Genomic DNA, 22,173 nt, shown 5'->3' with positions numbered 1-22,173 from the left:
AGATTGGATTCATTGTTATGAAAACTAGTTTTCATTCAATGGGCCCTTTGCACGAAACTGTCACATGGTATGAAATCTGCCCTGCTGGATGGCAAGCTACGCACTGGGGCATCCAAAACAAATAAAAGTCCTGCTTGGCTGGTTGAAATTGCTTTGTTTTGGAGGCTGTTGCATACCTTTTGCCATCCAGTATGGTGGATTTTGTACCACGTGACAGTATCACGCAAAAGAGCCCATTGAAATGTGAAATGAATGATACTGTTAAAAAAAGGAGACTGAATTGTACTTGAAATGAATAGGTTATTCTTCTCTTAAAATCCTTAAAACCAGGAAAGTTAAAATGAAGAACGTGTAATTAATTATATCATTTTTGGCTGACCATGTGATGCTGATTGTGTCCCAACCCCTCTTCTGCCCTCGCTGTCATCCCCTTACCACACCCATCTATCCACGCGTACGCGGTAGACAAGGATAAAACACTCTAGTTTTAGTTTCTCTCGTAGAATGTAGATAGAGGTTGTTAACCCATAAAGCTTGTACCGATTCGTTTCAAATCTAGCTAGGTGATGTACCCTATTTTTTTTGTATAGAAACAAGATTGCTTGTTTCGCACTCTAAAGAAAAAATATATATCGTGTGTCTTTTTATCTCCCTATAGCCTTTTCTTGAGTATCACGAGTTATTACGATATCAAATACTACGCTAGAGAACTTGATGGGGCTTAAGAAATTTGAAAAAATATTGGGTCACCGAATTGGTTTTGAGGTATTTATAAACGGAGTGTACCGTTAGCATGGCAACAGCATAGGCCTCTACCAAAGTTAAGAGAGATGTCGAAATTTTGCCTTGCTGATAGGATCGACAACCAATTGACTCTGACTTTGAAGCATTCTTGTTCGCAGAGCGCATAATTACTCTAGGTCAGCGCCTTCACTGGGCTTCTTAGTATCCCGTGTCCGACGGTTGTGAGGGCAAGCGGCTCTGGGACGAGAATATCACTGAAGCCATCAAGAACCAAACTGACATATTCCAAACAACGGTACCAGAAACCATACAACTGTACCCATTCGTCTACGACTGCTCCCCAGCCGCCCATATCCTCAAAGAGTTATCAACTTGCATCCCTAGGTCCTGTTCCATTGTTTCCTCGTTATCGCTATAATATCCGCGCACTTCAAACTGTCTTTGTCCTGAGGTTGTCGCCAGCAGAGGAAGGCTGGGGTGAAAACTAAAAAGACAAAATTAATAAGAGGAACGCTGAGGGCTAAGGTTCAATGATCTCCCCGAGTATAGTCAATTAGGGTCAAACCTGGACATATCTGATCAGAGTAGAGAAGGGCGTGGCCTGCGACTAGCTTCTGAAGTAAAATGTAATGGAAAGAGGAAACGGGAGAAAAGCAGCAGGGGACTCAGCAAGCAAGATAGGAATGATGAAGATAAAATATGGCTTTTCAAAAGAGATTCATGAAAATAACTAAACCGAAAAAACTACAACTAATGCAATGCAAGGCAAAGCAAAACGTAACCAAATGCAACGAAGGTTTCTTAGGTCTCTCAGTTTGGTATCCAACACCTGGCAAAGGCTCAGAATCCATTCTTGCTAATCCAGCCAGCCTGTCGGAAATGTGCTGGGAGAGGTAGACTACCATGAAGGAAACTCCATGCCCTACTCTTCGCTAACAGGACTCTAGGAATACTTATGAGCACAGCCCTTCTTCCTTTTCGGCAAATTGGTGATCTTATTAAAAAAAAAAACTCTTGTGATAGCTTTGTATCACACTGATAAAGACACTTGAAAGGAAAGCCGAAAGGTTGGGTCCTTGAATTGTACCTTTTTAAAGCCACATGCCCACGGTTTACAGTCCTTGTACGACAAGAATTCAAGAAGTGAAGTGAAGACGTTAATACATGTAGTAATCACTTCCCTTCGGAGCTGTTCACGACCTTTTCACATGGCCACCATTTTTAAAGGGGCTAGGGTCACGCAATTTTAGGCAATTTCAGCACTGATCGTATGGTCATAGAATTAACTAAAATATCAAAATAACTGTTCAAAACTATAGAAGGACTCTAACAAAACACAGGGAAGCCAAGAAGGGACATGGATGCGCAAAACTGGAGAGGATTGAAATGGAGTGAATTTGGTCAAATTTGAAAAACGTCGCCCCACCTTTTTTCAAATTTATATCAGTCTATATCAAATTGTCATTTACACAGCTGGAAAATCATTCTCAGTTGTTATGTGGCCGTGATTTTGCAAATGAAAGACTCTTGCTCTGCCAATTTGACGTTTAGAGCTCATAATGAACAAAATTAAACAAAATTACCTAAAATAGCGTGACCTAGCCCCTTTAAGTCCGACTGACTGAAAACTTTTATTTTGGGCCCCCTGAGGGTCCCCTGAACTCGCGTCCAAACACATCATCCAGGGGCTCGGGGTATGAACTCCACTGTCTTTGACCAGCATGGCCGCCGGGTGATAAGGGTCCATAGAACAACAACCACACTCCAATCCCTGCTCTTTTCGAATAGTGTGTGGGATCTTCAACGTACCCCAGTGTTTATGAAGTACGGTTGTGAGACGGGGGCTACGGTTTATCGGTTTATCCGAGAAGACTTGAAAGTCTAACCACTTGCAGATGAAATTACGAAGGTAGCACTTCCTCCTCAGTTATTTAAAGACCCTGAGTGTTGGTCCGGCGGGAGTTGAACTCACGACCTCTCCCACAGTAGTCCAATGCTCAACCAACCGAGCCAACTGGTCGGGGGTTGGCTAATCATCTGCAAGTGTCAATACGAAGGAAGCACTCTCCCCTCAATTCTTCTAAGACCCTGAGTTTTGGTTCGGCCACGATTCGACCACTCATTGAAGGTGGTCCGATTCTCAACCAACTGAGCCAACTGGTTCGCGGTAAAGTCACGAACTAACTTTACCTCGCTCCATTTACGAAGTCTCCGTGAGCAACGAACTTCATAATTGGTTGCAGAGTAGCCTCTGTTGAAGGGTCATTTGTCGTTGGTGGAAGCGTTGTATCCCACACTGCCACGGTACCGTCCGCATTACCAGAAATAATGTACTGTCCAGATCTAAAAGGATAGCATCAAATTCAGTGTTAACCTTTAACAGAGTATTTACTTTACTCCTTTCGAACAGTATGTATGGGTTATTGACCAAGCTTGTTCGGTCAAGATGGCTGGATATTGGCCAAGGGTCGACTTCGTCTCGGTCCATAAACACGCAAAAAAAGAACCAGGCTAATATCTTGACCATCTTTACCGAACAAGCTCGGTCAATAAAGGAGCTATTATATGGAATAAAACACTAAAAATTATCTTTGATCTTGCGGGACCAAGCGAGGAATCCTGAGCAGGCAAGATACCTCCAGCTTGCCCGTTCGGGTAGCAAATCACAGCGCGGGATTTGGTTCATCTTGTTCGATCACAGAGCTAGTCATATAATAAATGTGCTTACTGTGACATTTTAAGCCAGTATCTAATGGCTTAATTTGTGGTCGGTATATTATATACTGTAACATTTTAAGCCAGTATTCAACGGCTTATTTATAGTTACAGTCGGTATATAGTTTGTTATACCGACCATAGTTAGTGGCTTAAAATGTTACAGTATATATACTGTGTTATTAACATAATATGTTATTACATGTAGTGCCTATTGACTAAGGAGGAGGGCCGCATGGGAAACTATTTACCACGAGGATGTTCTGCACAGCGAGATCCGAGTGCTTTGAAAGAGAGCCAAGATTTTCCCGCCTGGACCGACCTGACTCAGTCAATTAGTATTTTACCATCAAGTCATCACTACCCCTCTTGGGCACAACTTCTTCAAGGGAAAGTGCTAGGCGATTGTCCTATTACTGCAATGACTAAATCGTCTCTTTGTTAATGGCAACAAACAAATAATGTCCATTACTCAGGACAATATCAGTGCAATCTGGGTACGTCTGTTGTCCAGAGCTAAGAATGGAGATGATGGAAATGGACTGAATCTCGACAGTCCTCGACGTAGCAAGGGCACCCAACGAGAATATAGTCCAAAACCACTTAAACATAGCATCGTTCAATGTATTTTCGTATTTAAACAGTAGATATAGGCGTATTTTATCCCCTAAAAATTTTGCATCTGTTCGGATTTCCTAGCTGAAAGTCTAGTGATCCGAAAATTTTAGGGATCAAAACGTACCTTTTCGAAAATTTCAGCCAGAAAAAAGGTTCCCGACAATTATACCATGTTTTAGATGTTCGAAAATCCTAGAACAGGCAGGCATGCAAGCAAGGAATTTTACAACAAATGTTCCGAAAATTCTGGATCTCAAATCGTCTTCCGAACAGATATTCTCCGAAAATTGACGTTGGGTGGCCCTGACGAGGTGTTCTCCAAACTTCGACACGCTCTTCCGGCTCTGAAAAATTTGATGCTCTATCTTTGAGTTGTCAGGAATGTCAAGAACCAAGTTATGAATTTAACCATTTTCATCTAAAAACAGTAGAACTAAGCTAGTCCAAAAATATAAAGAAAACTCTCCCTTAGATTTCCTGGCTAACTGTCAACAACATTTTCGCAACATCCCCTGACTCAATACCTGTCGATATCGAAGTACACTCGCTGGTTTGTGTTCACAGACCGCATCATGCAATAAAGAACCGCTCCTGGATTACGAACATCCCAGCACAAGATTTCATCATCCTAAAGCACAAAATATAAGTATAGTATAGTATAGTATATGTATATGTATACTGCAGTCAATATACTTTTGTCAACTCCTCGATACAAACTAATTTCTGTGCTTTTAATTACTTGCCTACTACCGCACCACGGGTTATTTAGGGGTTAGCCAGGGCACAGTTGTTCGAAAGCCGATTAACTTAATCCAGGATTAGCGTAAACGTTTGTTTCATGTTCTCAACTTTTTGGTCATTATTTTCGTTTTTTTGGGTTGACTTCCTCTAATGTAAAATTTTGCCAAATATCAGCGTTGAACAGCATTTGGGAGTAGAGAAATACAGGAAATAGACTCTTTGGTTAATTTTTAATCGGGGATTAGCGTTAATCGGCTTTTGAACAACCGGGCCCAGGGGCTGAAGCATAGCCACAAGCTGCCATCGGAATAACCTGTGTAACTGGCGGTGTTTTAAGCGTGCGGAATAAAGTTTTGGCGGCGGAGCCGCTAATCGCGAGCGGCGATTCGCCGCCAAAACTTTATTCCCCACGCCTACAATACCGCAGCTACGCAGGCTACAACTGGAAGTGAAGTTGGAACCTGTCTGACACTACCTCATTTATATTGCGAGGTATGTTCTCACTATCAGAGGCAATTAGTTGAACAATCTGGGAGAATCTGTCCTGGAATGTGAAATGTTCACTTCCGGTTTCCATCCATAGCTAAAAACTTTATAGATCGTTTTCACATGAAGTCACGGCGGCCATGTTGGTGTTCCAAAACAAAGAAATGGCGGCCATGATGGTGTACTAAACCAATCCACCGGTTTTATGCCAATACTTTCTTTTGTTTCAGTAATCCAAAATGGCTGCTGGTCACGTGAGTGAAAACGCTCTATTCACCTTTCTGCCGCCACTGTAGAGCTTGGTTCCATCAGGAGAGAACATAACATGTGTTACTCCACCCTGCTGGCCTTGAAGAAGGAAAACAAGCTGACCACCATCTGTTTCTGAATACACACCAACTTGAACAAAAGAAAAAAGGAAAACGTTTTAAATTCTGAAAATGTCTCAAAATATTTTCTTGAAAATTTATTTAAGAAGATGGCTATTGTTAACCCTCTAAAAAATAGAGATGGATTTGTCCAAAAAGGAGTCGAACCTACTACCTTCGTATTACTGGTCCTATTTCTCTACCACTGAGCTACAAAATTCTTGCCGGAGTTTGGCCAATAAACAAGGTTCTCAAACTCATTAATAATTCATAAGCCAAAAACAAAAGAAATCACCACCTTGAAGGAAGTTTGGATATGTGGCCTTAATTAGCATAAAATCTCGCCAACTTTGATCCCAAATATCTCTCAAAATACTGATTCCTTTGAGAAGCAATTGCTGGTTTTCACTCACGTGATCAACAGCCATGTTTTTCAACGAAAACAAAAGGAAGCGTTTGCATAATAATAGAGTTAAATTCCCGGAGGATTTGGTCGGGGCACCAACATGGCCGCCTTTTCTTTGTTTTGGGCACCAACATGGCGGTTGTGACGTCATGTGAAAACCGAGAATAACAAAGACTCGAAAGAGTGTTTGATCAGATATCCAAACACCTCGAAATCGGTTAAAAAACTCGGTCTCAGCCTCTTTTTTCAACTCGCTTCTTGGTGTTTGGATATCCAATGAAACACTCCTTCTCATGTTTGATATAATTATTACTCTTCACATTGATCTAGTAACGGGAAAGTCATTGTCGCTTCCACTTTGTAAATAGTCAACTGATTGCTTCCTACCAAAACGAGGGGATGATCATGTTTTTTGTTTGATTTGAAAATTTCTTGGCTGGTCATCAATTTAAAGTGCATTACATCCATAATGATAATTCTACCACTGTGGTAACTGTCGACACTGTACATAACACTAATTAAATTAATAATTTAAGTCGAATCCAATTAAACATTGATCTTTTGAGAAAGGTTGAATCCAAGTGCCCTTTACATAGACAAACTGCTGCTCCTTGATTTACCTGACTTTGAATAAGAACCAAGAGCATACAGGCCAGAGATATCAGGACTAAATGCAATGCTTGATATGATCCCAGTCTGGCCATCCTTTTTAACTAAAACAGCATGGAGACAAAACTATATCAACCTTTCAATAACAAAGCCCTGATCGAAATGAAAGATGAGTTGAAAGTCTAACTATGATATTGATAGTATACACAAATTAAAGACAAGAAAGAACATGGGTAGACACAAAGCCTTTGTAAAGTATTTCTATCTAATTTATTTCTTGTCAAATTTAACCCTTATCTGGAATATTGTCTCTTGTAGACATACGAAACATTCAGAGTTGAATCTGCACAATATGATCAGCCTGACTATAAACTAGGGCAAGTTTGCAATGTACCAATGCCTCCCTATGGATCATGAATTCATTCACTGGCCTATTAACCTTCTAAATTCACCTGTAGTTGGTCTCTCCTGAAAATCTCTTCCAGGTCTTGCAGTATCAAAGACTCTCACCATTTTGTTGAAGCCACAATAAATCTGACTGCCATCCAGGTTGAATGATACACAGTTTGCAGCCACTACTTCGTCCTTATGAAAGCAAACAATTTAGAGAAGTTAAGTTCTGTTGATTAAATTGGATGGTGAATACTGTTGTTTGTTGACAAGCCCCAACAGTTTTAGGTGTTACAATTATTTTTTTCTTCCCCTTTTACATCCCATGGAGTTTTGTTGCAACTCTTTGTTCTGTGACTGCAATGTTGGATCTATTTATACAGCTCTCAAGCGAGGTGTGGCTGCACATGTATGTTATGCATGGTCTATAGAGATAACATGGCATTAACAAACTTCAGATTGCTCTATGAGAACAACTAGACTTAAATCCCATTCTGAACACCAAGTAGACTGCTTGCAATCTTCTTTTCTTTAAGTCCAATGAGTGTGATGTTAATTAAACAATAGTTAGTGTGAATCAAACAGTTAATCATATACAAGAGAAGAAAAATAATGGCCCTTTGATCCAATTACTTGTACCCAAACTGAACTCTAAACTCATGTTGGCTTAGGACTGGACTCCTCAGAAGAAAAAAAAGACAGACGTACAAGTACATTCTGTTATGCCACCCTGTTTGAAAACTGGTTACTACCTTGCATATGGAGATATTGTTGCTGTGATATCTATTTGAATAATGATTTTCTCTAGAAAACAACATGGTGACCACACCCTTTGAATAAATAACAGTAACTCCTAGCTTATTCCATCTATGGTGCTGTGCCCCGAGGTCATGCATGGGTCGTGTTCTGGGGCCGAGCGCAGAAGCACAGCTCCTTCAGTCCAACCTTGCTGAGCTGCACTCTTATCAATTCACTATCTGACTGCAAGAAATGGCGATTAACAAGCCAGCCAGGTATATAATAACCTTGTTAGGTCATTACAGCAAAGTTGCTGGTGTAAACAAAAGAAGCTCTGATTATTTTCATCCCAACATCACGGCAATGAGTTGTCACCCGCATAAAGTCAAGGATACTACTGTAGTAACTAAATTACAATATTACCTTACCAAGTGATTGTAAGTTCTGTAAGTGCATCGAATTGTTCCCATGAAAGCGTCCCACATGTGGATGGGATGGTCACGACTGCTGCTTAACAGACTACACTTGGAGAAATTTGATTATGAAAACAATGCATTTAGAAAGTAATCTCAGTAAACAGTAAACAATACTAAGAAAGTACAGTTGACTCCTGATAACTCAAACCTTCAAGGGAACTTAAAAAAGGTTCGAGTTATCAGGAGATTGAGTTATTGGGAGTAAGGAGTTAAGCAGCAACCCTGTCACTGAAGTTAAATGCACCCTAAAACTAACAAAGCGTCAACTGGACTGACATGTTTTGTGTAAGGCAAAAAAGGACAAAGATTACAGGGCTTCGTCAAAATAAATTAAAACATTATTAATGGTTTTGGACTGCAGTACACTGTTTGTTTTGTCACATACTGACAGACGTGGTTTAAGTTATCAAAGTTAAAAATATAGAAAGAATGACCTAAAAGGAAATGGAAATTGCTTCCAGTTATCGGGAGGTTCAAGTTATTGAGGGTAAAATCGCAGTAAATGTGTAACAAAAATCCAGGGGAAATCAATTTTGGTTTTAGTTAGAGAGGGTTTGAGTTGACAATAGTCAACTGTGTTTTTGACAAGGCCAAAATTAAATTAATATGATATGAAGAATTATGCATGTAAAGGAGAGTATAATCCAACAGAGCCTTTATGACATCATATATAAACTCATAAAGTGTAATCTGTTTACTCATGTATAAAGGTCATGAAATAAAAATTGGTTTGTGCATTACTTGTTCTGATCTGAAAACACAGAAACTTTCATAATGTAACTCCTTTAATTTGCAGTAGCACTTCAAAAGAAAAGAAATAAATGGGACTTACCAGCAAGTGTCAGGATCAAGGGAGGACATGAAAGGATACCAGCAGTAATCATAAATTGTTTCTCCTTCTGGCATCCTTAGAACTGACACCTTTAACAAGAAAACAGTGCGGTTTTTAATTGAGTGTCGAAAGTAATTAGCGCATTACTTTAGTTTTGCATCACTTCACTCAGTGATTGGTTTAAAGTTCTCAAGCCACTTTTTCAGCCAATCAGAAGTGAAACCAAAACTAATCTCGTGTGTGTACATTTTTCTGCGCTTTGTGTCGGCTACGTGTAGTTACCGGTACTTCGAATTTTGATTGGTTTACTGGATTGTCTGAGTCCTTTTTGATTGGCCAAAGTAATTACTTTGGTTTTGGTTTTACAATACTAATTTAAAAACAGCTCTAAAGAAAAAGAATAATATTATTATCTATTAGTATTATTGTGGTATGTCCAAAAAAACCATCTAATATTTCAGCTGCATGAAAAAGCATGAAAAAGCATGAAAAATAGAGTTTCGCGTCACAGCAATGAAATGTTAAGATTATTTTTGTAAAGATAGCAGTTTGCAATAACTTGAAAGAAATAAGGCATTAGACTAAGTATATTACAGTATTATTTTTGTAAAATGTGTAACATTCTAGATGCATAAATTGTTAATTTTTAAGTGAGAATATCAGTTCTTGAAACAACTTAATAAGAAACATTTAATTTGTAAAATTTATAACAGCACGAATTTCTGGACAAAAGTAAAATATTTTGTAGTGGCATAGGTCTAGCGGTCAAGCAAACAGACTGAGAAATCACAGGGACAAACATGGAATCTCCAAGCAGATTTATTCCTTAACTCAGGAACCAAAACTGGCTACCATGACAAATAATTAGCATGTACCAGTACATCTTTTCTTCCTTCAGTGGAATACTCTACAAGGAAGGAAAATGAATTCAAAGGGAGCAAGGACTCAAATTAAACATAATCTGTTCTTTAATAGTCATCAAATAGACCAATTTCGATATATTAAAATTCAGTCCAAAACAAAAGGCATCGTCTCGAGGCTCTGGGGAATAAACTCATACAAAGCCTTATATTTATTCCCCAGAGCCTCGAGATGATGCCTTTTGTTTCGGACTGAATTTTAATATATCGAAATTGGTCTATTCCACACCATCTCTGACAGTCCTTGCACAGCTGTCCCAGTGTACAGTTCCACAGGGAGATTAAATATCCTTAGTACATTATCATCACTGTTGGTAAGTATGCACGATCCATCAGGTGACCTGTACAAAATGAAATTTCATTGGTAAAAGAACTTGAAGTTACTGCCGTTAACTTAAGTTATTGCTGCTAAATTACTGGCTTGACTTACTTTTCTTTTTCAGATGCCTTCATGGGCACATAGATCTAACTTGTGAATTTAACGACTTTTTTTCTTTCAATAAGGGTCAAATACACCGTGCTTGCTTAGGATTACATTAAGACAAATCTTTCTTGTACATCTCCTTTTCGTAACTATTATTTTCTTTAACAGAATAACCTAAATATGGAACAATAAGAAAATAAAAGTTGAGAATGTTGCTGAAAGTGCCAAAATCTTTACAAATGTCCAGACGTTTCGGGACTGTGCCCTTCATCAGTGGAATGTTCACTGATGAAGGGCACAGTCCCGAAACGTCTGGACATTTGTTAAGATTTTGGCACTTTCAGCAACATTCTCAACTTTTATTTTCTTATTGTAGTAACAAGTGCCACGCAGCATACGAAGTTTTTAACTTCTTTCATTATATGTGGAACAGCTTACCAAGGGATATTAAGGAATCAGAGTCTCTTGCCTCCTTTAGACATAAATTTTTAAAAGTAACTTTATTTATCAATATTAGACTTTTTAATATTTTTAATGGCGATAATTTTGGTTCCTTTAACCTATTGACTCCGGTTTCGACCAGTTTTAAAGTAGTTTGTCTTAAATGTCGCCATGTAAATATTTTTTACATGGGTGATGGGGAGGGTTTTTTGATAATTCATGGGTTTAGGTTTGGTTTTTAAACCGAGTAGGGGACATGACCTATTGTTTACCTTAAATAAAATAACTAAATAAATATTTTAACTACAGAGATCATAAAAAAAGATACTTCCTCAATGCTTTCAGCCCATGTTACAATCCCAGCCACCCAAAAATAAAACGAAAGACAATAAAATACACTGCCAGGCCCAAACTACATACATTCCCTACTCTTTAGATTATGGCTGGATGCTTTAAGTCAAATTCTTTATCAAAGTTAGCCACAACAACATTAGCAGGTTCTCCCAGGAAGCAACCCATCATTAAAGTGCAGGCTCATGTGGAACATTGCAACTATGTTTGAGCAGTTTTTTAGTGTTAATTTCCAAGCAGTCCTGGGTGATTAAGTAGTGGTTGTTTTCAAAATCCTTTACTTCACTTCAGACTGTCTAACTCATCTAAAAGGAATGTTTTTTTTTCTGTTTTCTTTCACCGTATTGTTGGATGGGCTTTGATAGGTGCACAATGTGAAACACAAATAACTGTGTATCAGCTACTATGGCTGTCCCCTACAAGTGCTGCTACTGTACTGCCCACTATAGCACCCCAGGCAACCTCACAAACCTCTGCCTCCCTTTGGAATATTAGTATTCTTGTTTAGGGAGTTTGCATAGCTTTGCCAGCATCATCCCCTGAAAGGTTACCGTCCTTTTTGAGGATAATGCAAACTATGGCACCATATTCTCCAGATCCACCTCTACAATCGCCATTGACAGCACTTTCTAATTCCAACACTACCTTTTCATAATCACAACTCCAGGTACCATCAAATCATTGTATTCAGACTGGTTTGGGTAAGCCATATCCACAGGTTATCCCAAAATTTGTTCACATCACCTTCAGATCATGCTCTGCGACAGTTCAAGAGACTTTTTGGTTGTACAACTGACGTTGCATGATCCAAGGGGTTACTTACGAATAATTTGTAAATCGATTCTAGTGGACTTTAAGCTAGGTGAAGCTTTTTGGAGAGACCATTATTGTATCTTGTGTACCCAAGGATTAAAAGCTGTTTGAAACCGCATTTTTGCGTAATTTCTCATATGCTGCATATAGTAACTGTAGTCAGCAGTGACTAAGGTACAGGTGACTCATGGGAGCTGCAATCAGGGGAAAAAAACCTGTTGAGATCCATTTCCTTTCAGAACCAATATTTTCGAACATGTCACTGTCCTTGTCATGCAAATCCACTCATCACCTCTCTTTGGGTGACTATATTGTTACTTGCCAAGAGCACAGAGAAGGCTAGCTTCCAAGGAACACAGTCTACTATTTCTAGTCTAACACTGTTACCAGTAATTAAACTGGGATGCATCAAGCCTTCCTAATTGAATGAGATTTCAAGTTGGTCAGGTCAAATTAGTAGAGGGAAGCCAAGTGGAAATGAGGACCCATCTGTTTGAAATTGCCAGGTCGAGTCATGTTTATACGTATATAACAACCGTGATGCATGGCAGAGTTTAGACTTAAAAAAATTAAATTAATGTATATATTTGAAGATGGGGCTATAGAAGAGAGAGAGAAATGATCCTTGTGCACACTTATCTGGACAATAGGCCATTTTCGAAACATCAAATATTCAGCTTGATAGTGAGGCAGTGAGGACAAAAAAAATAGAAACACATTGGAATGAATGTGAAAAATATTTACATATCATCCACTTTCCTTTGTCTTTGTCCTCTAAACCTCTCTTTCAAGGTGAATTTTATATATCGAAAAAAGCCCACGTAAGCAATAATAATATTATTGTTTCTTTTAGACACCTAAAAAATTCCAAATAATTGCAAGGATCATTTATCTCTTTCATCTATAGGAAGGAAACACTACTATTTCTTGTCTAAGTAAGTAGGTGCGAGGATCCTTAATTTTGTCATCTTAAAGTTTAGACTTAATGAACCTTACATTTAGAACCAGATTTTTGTCCCAGATTTCACTACCCCATTAACCCTTTGACGTCCAAACTGGCCTAAACCGGCCAATCTTAGTATTTTACTCTGTCTAATACCAGACAATTTTACTCGTCAATGGGGAACCCCTGGGAGTCAATGGGTTAACCTGAGTTCTGGCAGGTTTACTTAAAGGGGCTAGGTCACGCTATTTTAGGTAATTTTGTTTAATTTTGTTAATTATGAGCTCTAAACGTCAAACTGGCAGAGCAAGAGTCTTTCATTTGCCAAATCACGGCAACATAACAACTGAGAATGATTTTCAAGCTTTGTAAATGACATTTTGATATAGACTGATATAAATTTGAAAAAAGGTGGGCTGATGTTTTTCAAATTTACCCAAATTCAATCCATTTCAATCCTCTCCAGTTTTGTCCATCCATGTCCCTTCTTGGCTTCCCTGTGTTTTGTTAGAGTTCTTCTATAGTTTTGAACAGTTATTTTGATATTTTAGTTAATTCTATGATCATTTGATCAGTGCTGAAAAATGCCTAAAATAGCGTGACCTAGCCCCTTTAAATAACTCATGCAGTTTTCAATCATTTTACCTACCATTTACATCCCTTTAGAAAGTTTGATGCTGAGCTCTCAAACTCTCCCCAGGCTCCACTCACTTGTTGAGGAGTGATAGCAAAATTATAATGAATCACTGGATACCTGGAAATTTAAGATTAAAAAAGAAATAATCATGAAAAGTGCTAGTGAGATGAATAAAAGGGAATGCAAAGTTAACTCAATTTACAGGGATTCTGATACCATTGGGTTGGCTTGGTTGAGTATCGGACTACAATGCTAATAGTCACAAGTTTGAAACCTACAATTTTCGACATTTCAAATGGAAATCGAAGACCACCCCTCCCCCCAATTTCAATGATGAAAAAAATGGCAGGCTTCAACTTGTGCGCTGATTCATCATTGATTTTGGGGGAAGGGAAGTACTAATTTTTCATTTTTATTTTGTCCAAGAGTGCAGCTAGTTCAACACTCAGGTTTTTAAAAAACTGAGGGCTGCTCTATTACTTTGACCTGCAAATGGCTTGAATTCCAAGTCTTCTTGGCCAAGGAAAATAAAGTTGTAGGCCCTACATCACAACCCTTGTTTATAAAACCTCTGTGACATGAAAGAACCCATATGCGATATTCACTATGAGTAGGTCACAGAGTTTATGGTGTTGTGAACCTTTGAAATAATGTTCGTGTATTAGCCTGCAAAAATCGTACATTAGTTCATTATCTGTTTCCATTGACATGTCGTTTTCCTGCTTGTCATCACTTGATTCCTTTTCGTGATTATTGAGTTTTGAGTCTATGAAATCCTCACTTTGATTATCAACATGGGTAGACTCTAGACTGCCATCCCTCTCTTCTGGCTGAGAATAATCACGTAAATCTTTCTGTTGCTCAGAGTTGTCCGGTTCAAGAACCTTAAGGCAATGTTGCTCTTTCACAAAAATGTCTGTTGCGAGTTTATCTCCATCGGTGCCTTCCGTAACGGCTGAATTTCTTCTGTAAGGACTAGCGACCTCATCTTGCAAAACATTTTGAGCGGGACAATCTTCCTTGGAAATACTAGTATTCGGCGACCTGACCAAGCCCAGGTTTTCGCTCTTGAGATCGCTGTTACTTTCAACACTTGCAGCACTTTCAGTTGTTGTAAAATTCAAATGCCCAGGTGTATTTGTTATCGTTTGATTGAAAGATTCAATCGCTGAACTCTGCCCCACAGTCTCACATTCAGTTTCGTCATTTTTTCCTCTTTCTTTACACTCAGAGGTATCAGCAAGATTTGACATTGTGTTGGGTTTTTTCCTCTGCCTAACTGTCCGCCATGTTGACCGCGGAAGCCTGGAGTGAACTGTGACGGAAGTTTTTTCGGCTGTGGTCGGCTGATTCCGACAAGGTGTCGAAAATCGGCGGCAAAGAAAGGTCACTCTCTCCGGGGACTCTGGAAAGAAGGAAAATGGAGTCCCTGCCGAAAGAAATATTGTTTATGATATTTCAAAATCTTCATCCTTTAGAACTCGTGCCTTTGTCACGAGTAAATAATCGATGGCGTGATGTGGCGTTGCATCCCCGATTACACAGGTATTTTTTAAATTGTTCTCTGTCGTTGTCAAATCGAATTTTCAGTTGTTAAAACACAGAACGGGACTTAATCCTTCTCTCTCAGTGACTCTCAATGCTCTTTTCGCTTCCAGCAGAGTTGCTTTAATATATCTACGTATTCACTCAAAAAGGATTTTCCATTGTTTGAATCAGGGGGGAGGTTTGAGTCTTAGAATTTTGGGGGTTATCCAAAGCTAAGAGTTTAAGAGTATAATAATAATGATTAATAATAATAATAATAATGATAATAATAATGATAATAATAACAATAATAATAATAATGATGATGATGATGATGATGATGATGATAATAATATTATTATTATTATAATAGTAATAATAGTAATAAGGCAATGATGATGGCGATGGTGATGACAATGATGATGATGATGATGATGATAATAAACAAGGTTGTTTTGCTTGGTTATGGGATTGGACATGTGCACCCACCCACACCATGGCTGGTACTATGGAGCTACACAAGTAGCTATCTATAGTCTATACCTCAAATAAGACAGGCGTAACACATGGTAACATCCCCTGCAGACTGTATTGGAAGTTCTCTGAGACTCTCCCACATGTATTAGTCAGGTGTTCTGCTTTAGCCCAAATTTTCCAAGCAACTGGAGAGGCATAACGTACAAGCAGTATTAAAAGATGTTTAGAGAATTGAAGCTGGTGGGATCTGTCCCTCCATGTTACTCATCTGTAGTGTCCAATCCAGCCTATGAGCTGCCACATACACAAGCATACATGTACTGGGATATTCTGGCCAACAAGAATGGCAAAAAAAAAAAAGTTTGGGCTGTAGAGATGAGCTGCCATGGCTCAACAATCATGAAAACAAGCGTGAGGAGGAGACAGAGAAGTATTGCCCCTTGCAAATTATGGGATTTAAGAAACATTAGGGAACTTATGCAAGGATGAAGATGACATCTACTAGAATGTTACAAAACAATAAATTAATTGAAGTTGAAGAAAAAGAATCACTCTGCATGCTCCACACACATGGCATAAAATGACCAAATTTGAGGTTATTTGAAGGATGTGAGCACCTGACGATAAATTTTCAAATTTATAACAATAATTTTAATCCAAGAATGTTAGACGCACTGTGCATGCCAAAGGACTTGGAGTAATCTAGAAATCATTACTGTAACAATAACAGTAAATAATAATAATTATTCTAAGACAACATTCTTGTAGTCGTTGTCATCATCCTTGCATTAGCTCCTTAATACAAAATTCAGTGGTGATAACTTCTTTTGTTTTTCTTTTGTTTCAGATGTTTACATTTACAGCATGGGCAACGCATCTCTTCTCTTGCTGTTTGCAAGTATATTAGCAAGTTCAAGCATTCCTTAGAGGATCTAAATTTGCAAGATTGCTACTGGCTGAAAACTGGCCCACTGTCTAGTGCTCTGCAAACATGCCGAAAGCTAAGGTCTCTTAATGTTATGGGTTGTGAGGTTTCAAAGAAAACAATTTGCTCTGTTTTCAAAAATAATAAGAATATCACAACATTGGAATGGTCATTGAATTATGATGATATGTACACCTCTACAACATCTCTGTCAAGAAACCAAGAACTCAAACTATTGACCTCATTTTGTGATGAACTCAACCAAGCTTTCAAAGGACTGGACCGTCTGACAATTGTTATTTGTTTGACACGGAAAAATGCACAATTAATAAATAATTCTGCAGTGCCAATCATTTGCAGGGGGCTTTGTTTACGAAAGTTTACACTGCAGTGGACTGAGATTAGAGGAGGTCCGTGTTCTTGCTTTGAGCTTACCATTGAAGGAAGTCGTTCCTTGTTTGAAAATCAGAGTTGTAGTGGTGAACACCTTCCTGAGAGAAGTGTAGTATTTTCATCTAAATTGAAGGAAATGTTCTTGGTTGCATTAGCATCCCAGCGTGACTGTGGTAAACTGCATTCGTTTCTTTTTCCTTCCTGGGCCACCATGGAACCTCCTTCTTTGTACATCAATCATCTGCAAATTTTGGAGGATGTTTCATTAACCAACATTGATTTAGGAGACTTGCGTGTGTGTGATTCAACTCTTCTTTCAGCTATCCTCAGTAAGCAAACATTACATTATTTGAACCTCTGCGGATTGAAAATTGATGGTCATTTGTTGCAAGTGGTTGCAACGTCATCACCAAACTTAAAGGTTTTAAACCTGCACAACTGTGTTGGCTGTTTTGAGCTGGTAGGTGGTACAACAGTAATAATAGAGAGTATTTCCATGTCTGTATGTCAAATATTAATACATGTATGTATTAAATGTTATAAATACATGTATTCTCTATCATCCTCAACTTTTTGTGATGTCTGCCAGTATTTCTTCATTTAGCAAATGAATATCTTTGATGATCTTTCAAAGATTCTTCAAAGATCTTCAAGGTATAAAATCTTCATCGTCAAGGATGTTCTTGGGTCTTTCACTGGAGATATGTACATGCATTACTATTTACTTGTTTATATCTGGTAAATTATGGTACAAACTAGTTTTGGGAATTAGGTACTCACTCAGCACAGGCAGTGTAAAACAAGGATTATTATAATTAGACTCCAGATTGAAAATTGAGAATTAAACATGGACTGCATGGGCACAAATACAGAATACAGAATGCAGACCCTGTGGTACAATAATTATTATTGTCAGCTCTAGTGTATGCAAAGTCAACAAGATGAGGTGTGGAACATTCTATACACTCAAAGTTTTCTTGTTTAAATCAGTTTGGCGCAAAGAGAATTTTATGAGTAAGCTTCAATTAAGGATTCTTATTTTGAGAGGGCAAAAAAAATAATTCCATTTGTTATTTTGTGTGGGAAGAAATGAATCAATGCTTGATTTTAGAAGAAGAGAGGAGGTATTTTTGGCACAATTTATTTTCCCATTTTTAGACAAAATTTAGGATATGGAGTGAGTGCAATCATACAGTTTATATTGTTTTTCTCAGGGAAGAACAAATTATAATTTTACACTTTCACTAGTTTTATTAACAAACAATGGTTACTTTAAATCTTTCTACTTTCAAGCTTCAAGGATTGAAATCACTGGCAATATGCTGCCCCAACTTGTCCCAGCTGAACCTCCATGGAGTACACCTCCAAGCATCTAATGGAAAATGGCAAAATACTTTAATAGAGGTTATTGCAGAATTCAAGCATCTTGTGTCACTCAGTGTTTGTGCTTGCATGTTGTGCCAAGCTGGTGAAAGCAAGAGGGTTGGGAGCAGTGTTGACTTTTCTGGTAAATTAATGAAGACTGGCAAAAGGGTTTCCCACTGCTCAAGTGTGAGGTCAGCAACTCAAAATGAGTTGAGCTGTGAAGGTTGCTTTGAACGAATGACAAAAGCGTGCAGGGAAATAACAGAATTTGAGCTGATACGTCTATCCGTACCTGGGCTGACTTTCACAAAGACCCACTATGATCCTGTTCAATGTAATACGTCGAGGTAAGCCAAATATGCAAGTGGCGGTTTTCAAAACTATGAAATTATTATGAACTGCCTTCAGTATCTGAGCCTGGTGAGTGATTATTACACTGTGAGCCAACAGAGCTCAAAGAATTATTGATTTCTTGGAAAGAAAGTTGTTCAAAGTAAGCTCATTTTTATAAGTTCATAATATTTAACGAGGGTGAACACTGATTACTTGTAACCCAATCTTTTACATAGTGACCCTCAAATGAATAAAGCAAAGCAATACAGATGATCACAACATAGTTAAGAATAATTAAGTAAAGTACGATCGTCTGGGTGAGTGTAGTCCTGAGAAGGACTATTTGAGATGACATTGACTGACGTTTTGTCAACCTGAGCGGAAGTCATCTTCAGAGTCAAGTGATTTGTGTAACCTCAGTAGATACTATAATAAGAACTCTGGTTATACATGTCATTGGCCAACTTATTTGTGATGTTATTGGTCAACTGTCAGTTGAGCCTAGATGTAATTGGCTGTGAAGACTGAATAGCGATTGGTGCGTTTCGATCCGTCTGTAGGTCTAAGGCCAGTCTGTATGACTGTGTATCATAGAATATGTTGGGCAGTACTGTGATAGAGTAAATCAGTGTGTTGTTTGTCTCTTGTTGATGTCGTTGATGAGTTGTTTGTTGTGCGCATCGTTTTATTGGTGTCTGTTCTAAGTAAGTATTAACCAGCTTTCCAGTACGATCTGTTAAGAATCCCAACTGTTGGTGGGCAAACCAGTTGGCTATTTACAAGTGCCGCTGAGGACTTGAGCCTGGGAACACTCAAAACAACTCCAGCTGGTGACCAGGGCGAGACTTGAACCTAGGACCTCCGGATGTCTCAAGTCCAGCAACCTAACCACTCGGCTGTGCTGCAGTTTTCATACCTGGCATTTAATTTGATCCAGAAAATGTTACATAGCAACATGACATGTGTTTTGTTTTATTTTGTTGGTTCTCCCTTTCTTTGCAAGAAAGTAGCAAAAAAAGACTTCTGTCTCAAGGCAGTGTTTAAAATCCATAACAACAAAATGAGACATAGATGGAATTTTTGAGCAATTTTGTTTTGGTGTGTTTGTCAATTTCTTCGAGCCTTTTGCTCATGACTTTCTAAATTTATTCCTGGTTTTTGTTCTTTGATCAATTGTAGTATAGAAAGGTGTCATTCTATAAGAGGTGTGTATGACACTTTGGTAGCAGTTCAAAACTGGACAAGCCTACAGAGACTCACATTAGCAGGTACATGCTGCATTAAGAACTCATTCATATTGGTGTAGAAACTTAAACAATGAAAAGACCTAGGCCTGTAGGATGAATGACAAGCCAAAAATGTGGATATCTCTACTGGTCGTTGTACAGTTGCCAATGATGTACATGCAGTCATCCTTGCTATGAAAAGAAATTCACAAAAACCTTTGCAAATACTTTGGTGTTTTTCTGGAAAAGTTGAACGGTTGCATTTTGAGAAAAGAAAAGTTTGCGTGCCTTGAACAACTTGGGCCTGATTTCTAACTCATGAAACCCTGCCAGGATACTGTCAGATGTGGCAAAATGGAAACGAGAAACCTTACTGTATTCATTAAAATGTAATGGCTCCTGATCATGAGTTTTGAGCCCTATGTGAGGGAAACACTTAAAGTAGCAGCTGAGATTAATTAATGAGCTTGTAGACACCACAGTACATGCAAAACTGCAAAAAAGACTGTTTGTGGAATAAATGAAAGTGTGTGCAGGACTTAAAAGTAATTAAATGCATGCTGATGTTAATAAGCATTACAAAGTTGTATGGGCCTCTTTTCACTTCTACTCAATTTCACCATTACTTATGTATAGAACAAGAACTGCGGGTGATAATCAAGTGTCACTTTAACACTATTCCTCAAGTATACGTAAAAACTGATGAAAATGTTCATTAACTGAAAAGAACACAAACGTCAGCATTGACTATGCTTTTGTGAATGTATGTGGGTGGCACATAATAGACTTAAGGCGCGTTCGATTGACCCTATTCCGGAATAAGAATACTTGGAGTGATTTTCCAGAAATTTTCCAAACCAACCACACATGCCATCCCTTCACCTGAAGAATTGGTTGGCATGTTTTTTAAATGGTTTACGCCTCAAGAGAACCCTAACGGTTTTGCTGTCCTTCCTTTTATCAATGGTGTTACGCAACCTCTAACAAGAATTCTTCGAAGACACGATATCCGAGTTGTAAATAAGCCCCTCAAGACTTTACAACAAGAATTCCTTTCTCCTAAATTCAGACCAGCTATTGAACACCAACCCAACGTGGTTTATAAAATACCCTGTGCCGATTGTGATTGGTGTTATATAGGTGAAACTGGCCGTTGCTTTGAAACCCGCAAGAAAGAACACGTTAGGAATGTAAAAACATGTGCTAATGGGTCAAACATTGCGAAACATGCGTGGTCTTTCGGTCATCGCATTGATTTCAACCATTCTCGAGTTATAGACAAAGGCTCTTTTCGTGTTAGGAAAACTCTAGAGGCCTGGCACACCTCTTCTACCAAGCATGCTGACAATAACTTTAAGCCGATTCCTAATCAGTATAAAATTCTTTTTAAACAATAGCCACCATTTTTCATACCTTTACTCTGTTCTTTTTATCATTTTTATCTCGCCTTTTCTGTATATATTTCACTAATTCACATTCAACGTTTTATCCGTGGAAGGCTGTAGATCGACAGCCGAAAGCTTATATTCCTTTTGAAAATTTTTAGCCAGAGAACGTTTTTTATTGTATTTTAATATGCCTAATCCTGGCTGCGCTTCAATTTTTAATCATTAATTATTCATAAGCCAAAAACAGAAGAAATCACCACCTTGAAGGAAGTTTGGATATGTGGCCTTAATTAGCATAAAATCTCGCCAACTTTGATCCCAAATATCTCTTAAAATACTGATTCCTTTGAGAAGCAATAACAAAGACTCGAAAGAGTGTTTCATCAGATATCCAAACACCTCGAAATCGGTTAAAAAACTCGGCCTCAGCCTCTTTTCTCAACTCGCTTCTTGGTGTTTGGATATCCAATGAAACACTCCTTCTTGTGTTTGATATAATTATTACTCTTCACATTGATCTAGTAACCGGAAAGTCATTGTCGCTTCCACTGTGTAAATAGTCAACTGATTGCTTCCTACCAAAACAGGGGGATGATCATGTTTTTTTGTTTGATTTGAAACTTTCTTGGCTGGTCATCATTTTAAAGTGCATTACATCCATAATGATAATTCTACCACTGTGGTAACTGTCGACACTGTACATAACAATAATTATTAATAATTTAAGTCGAATCCAATTAAACATTGATCTTTTGAGAAAGGTTGAATCCAAGTGCCCTTTACATAGACAAAGTGTTGCTCCTTGATTTACCTGACTTCGAATAAGAACCAAGAGCATACAGGCCAGAGATATCAGGACTAAATGCAATGCTTGATATGATCCCAGT

The 22,173-nt window shown here is 38.3% G+C and overlaps 2 protein-coding genes across 2 annotated transcripts; one reads left to right on the top strand and one right to left on the bottom strand.

Annotated features, from left to right (window-relative positions):
• Positions 1-1,059: 1,059 nt before the first annotated feature.
• LOC137983689 (telomerase Cajal body protein 1-like) lies at positions 1,060-14,910 on the bottom strand. The gene is made up of 11 exons (XM_068830850.1): positions 14,334-14,910; positions 13,665-13,769; positions 10,273-10,384; positions 9,124-9,212; positions 8,244-8,334; positions 7,140-7,272; positions 6,699-6,791; positions 5,582-5,703; positions 4,602-4,705; positions 2,935-3,087; positions 1,060-1,228 (listed from the first exon to the last, which is right to left on the bottom strand). Exons 1-11 carry the CDS (start codon positions 14,903-14,905, stop codon positions 1,072-1,074), a joined length of 1,731 nt encoding a protein of 576 aa, XP_068686951.1. The 5' UTR covers positions 14,906-14,910; the 3' UTR covers positions 1,060-1,071.
• A 153-nt stretch (positions 14,911-15,063) lies between these two features.
• LOC137983690 (F-box/LRR-repeat protein 7-like) lies at positions 15,064-21,419 on the top strand. Its single transcript, XM_068830851.1, has 4 exons — positions 15,064-15,197; positions 16,504-17,434; positions 18,268-18,686; positions 19,852-21,419. Exons 1-4 carry the CDS (start codon positions 15,073-15,075, stop codon positions 19,976-19,978), a joined length of 1,602 nt encoding a protein of 533 aa, XP_068686952.1. The 5' UTR covers positions 15,064-15,072; the 3' UTR covers positions 19,979-21,419.
• Positions 21,420-22,173: the final 754 nt, after the last annotated feature.

Source organism: Montipora foliosa, chromosome 13 (genome assembly GCF_036669935.1).
Source record: "Montipora foliosa isolate CH-2021 chromosome 13, ASM3666993v2, whole genome shotgun sequence".
NCBI lineage: Eukaryota > Metazoa > Cnidaria > Anthozoa > Scleractinia > Acroporidae > Montipora > Montipora foliosa.
The sequence above is the reverse complement of the archived record's forward strand: the minus strand, read 5'-3'. Positions and strand labels throughout refer to the sequence as shown.

Bases quoted from the DNA above. Each gene is read 5' to 3' on its own strand.
- LOC137983690 (XM_068830851.1), top strand. From the start codon at position 15,073: ATGGAGTCCCTGCCGAAAGAAATATTGTTTATGATATTTCAAAATCTT. The intron at 15,198-16,503 runs GTATTTTTTAAA...CTTTTGTTTCAG, and splicing joins TTGCATCCCCGATTACACAG to ATGTTTACATTTACAGCATG. The intron at 18,687-19,851 runs GTAAGCCAAATA...GATCAATTGTAG, and splicing joins GTTCAATGTAATACGTCGAG to TATAGAAAGGTGTCATTCTA.
- LOC137983689 (XM_068830850.1), bottom strand. From the start codon at position 14,905: ATGTCAAATCTTGCTGATACCTCTGAGTGTAAAGAAAGAGGAAAAAAT. The intron at 6,792-7,139 runs GTGAATTTAGAA...ATGCTGTTTTAG, and splicing joins TCAGGAGAGACCAACTACAG to TTAAAAAGGATGGCCAGACT. The intron at 3,088-4,601 runs GTATTGAGTCAG...CTATCCTTTTAG, and splicing joins GTGTACTTCGATATCGACAG to ATCTGGACAGTACATTATTT.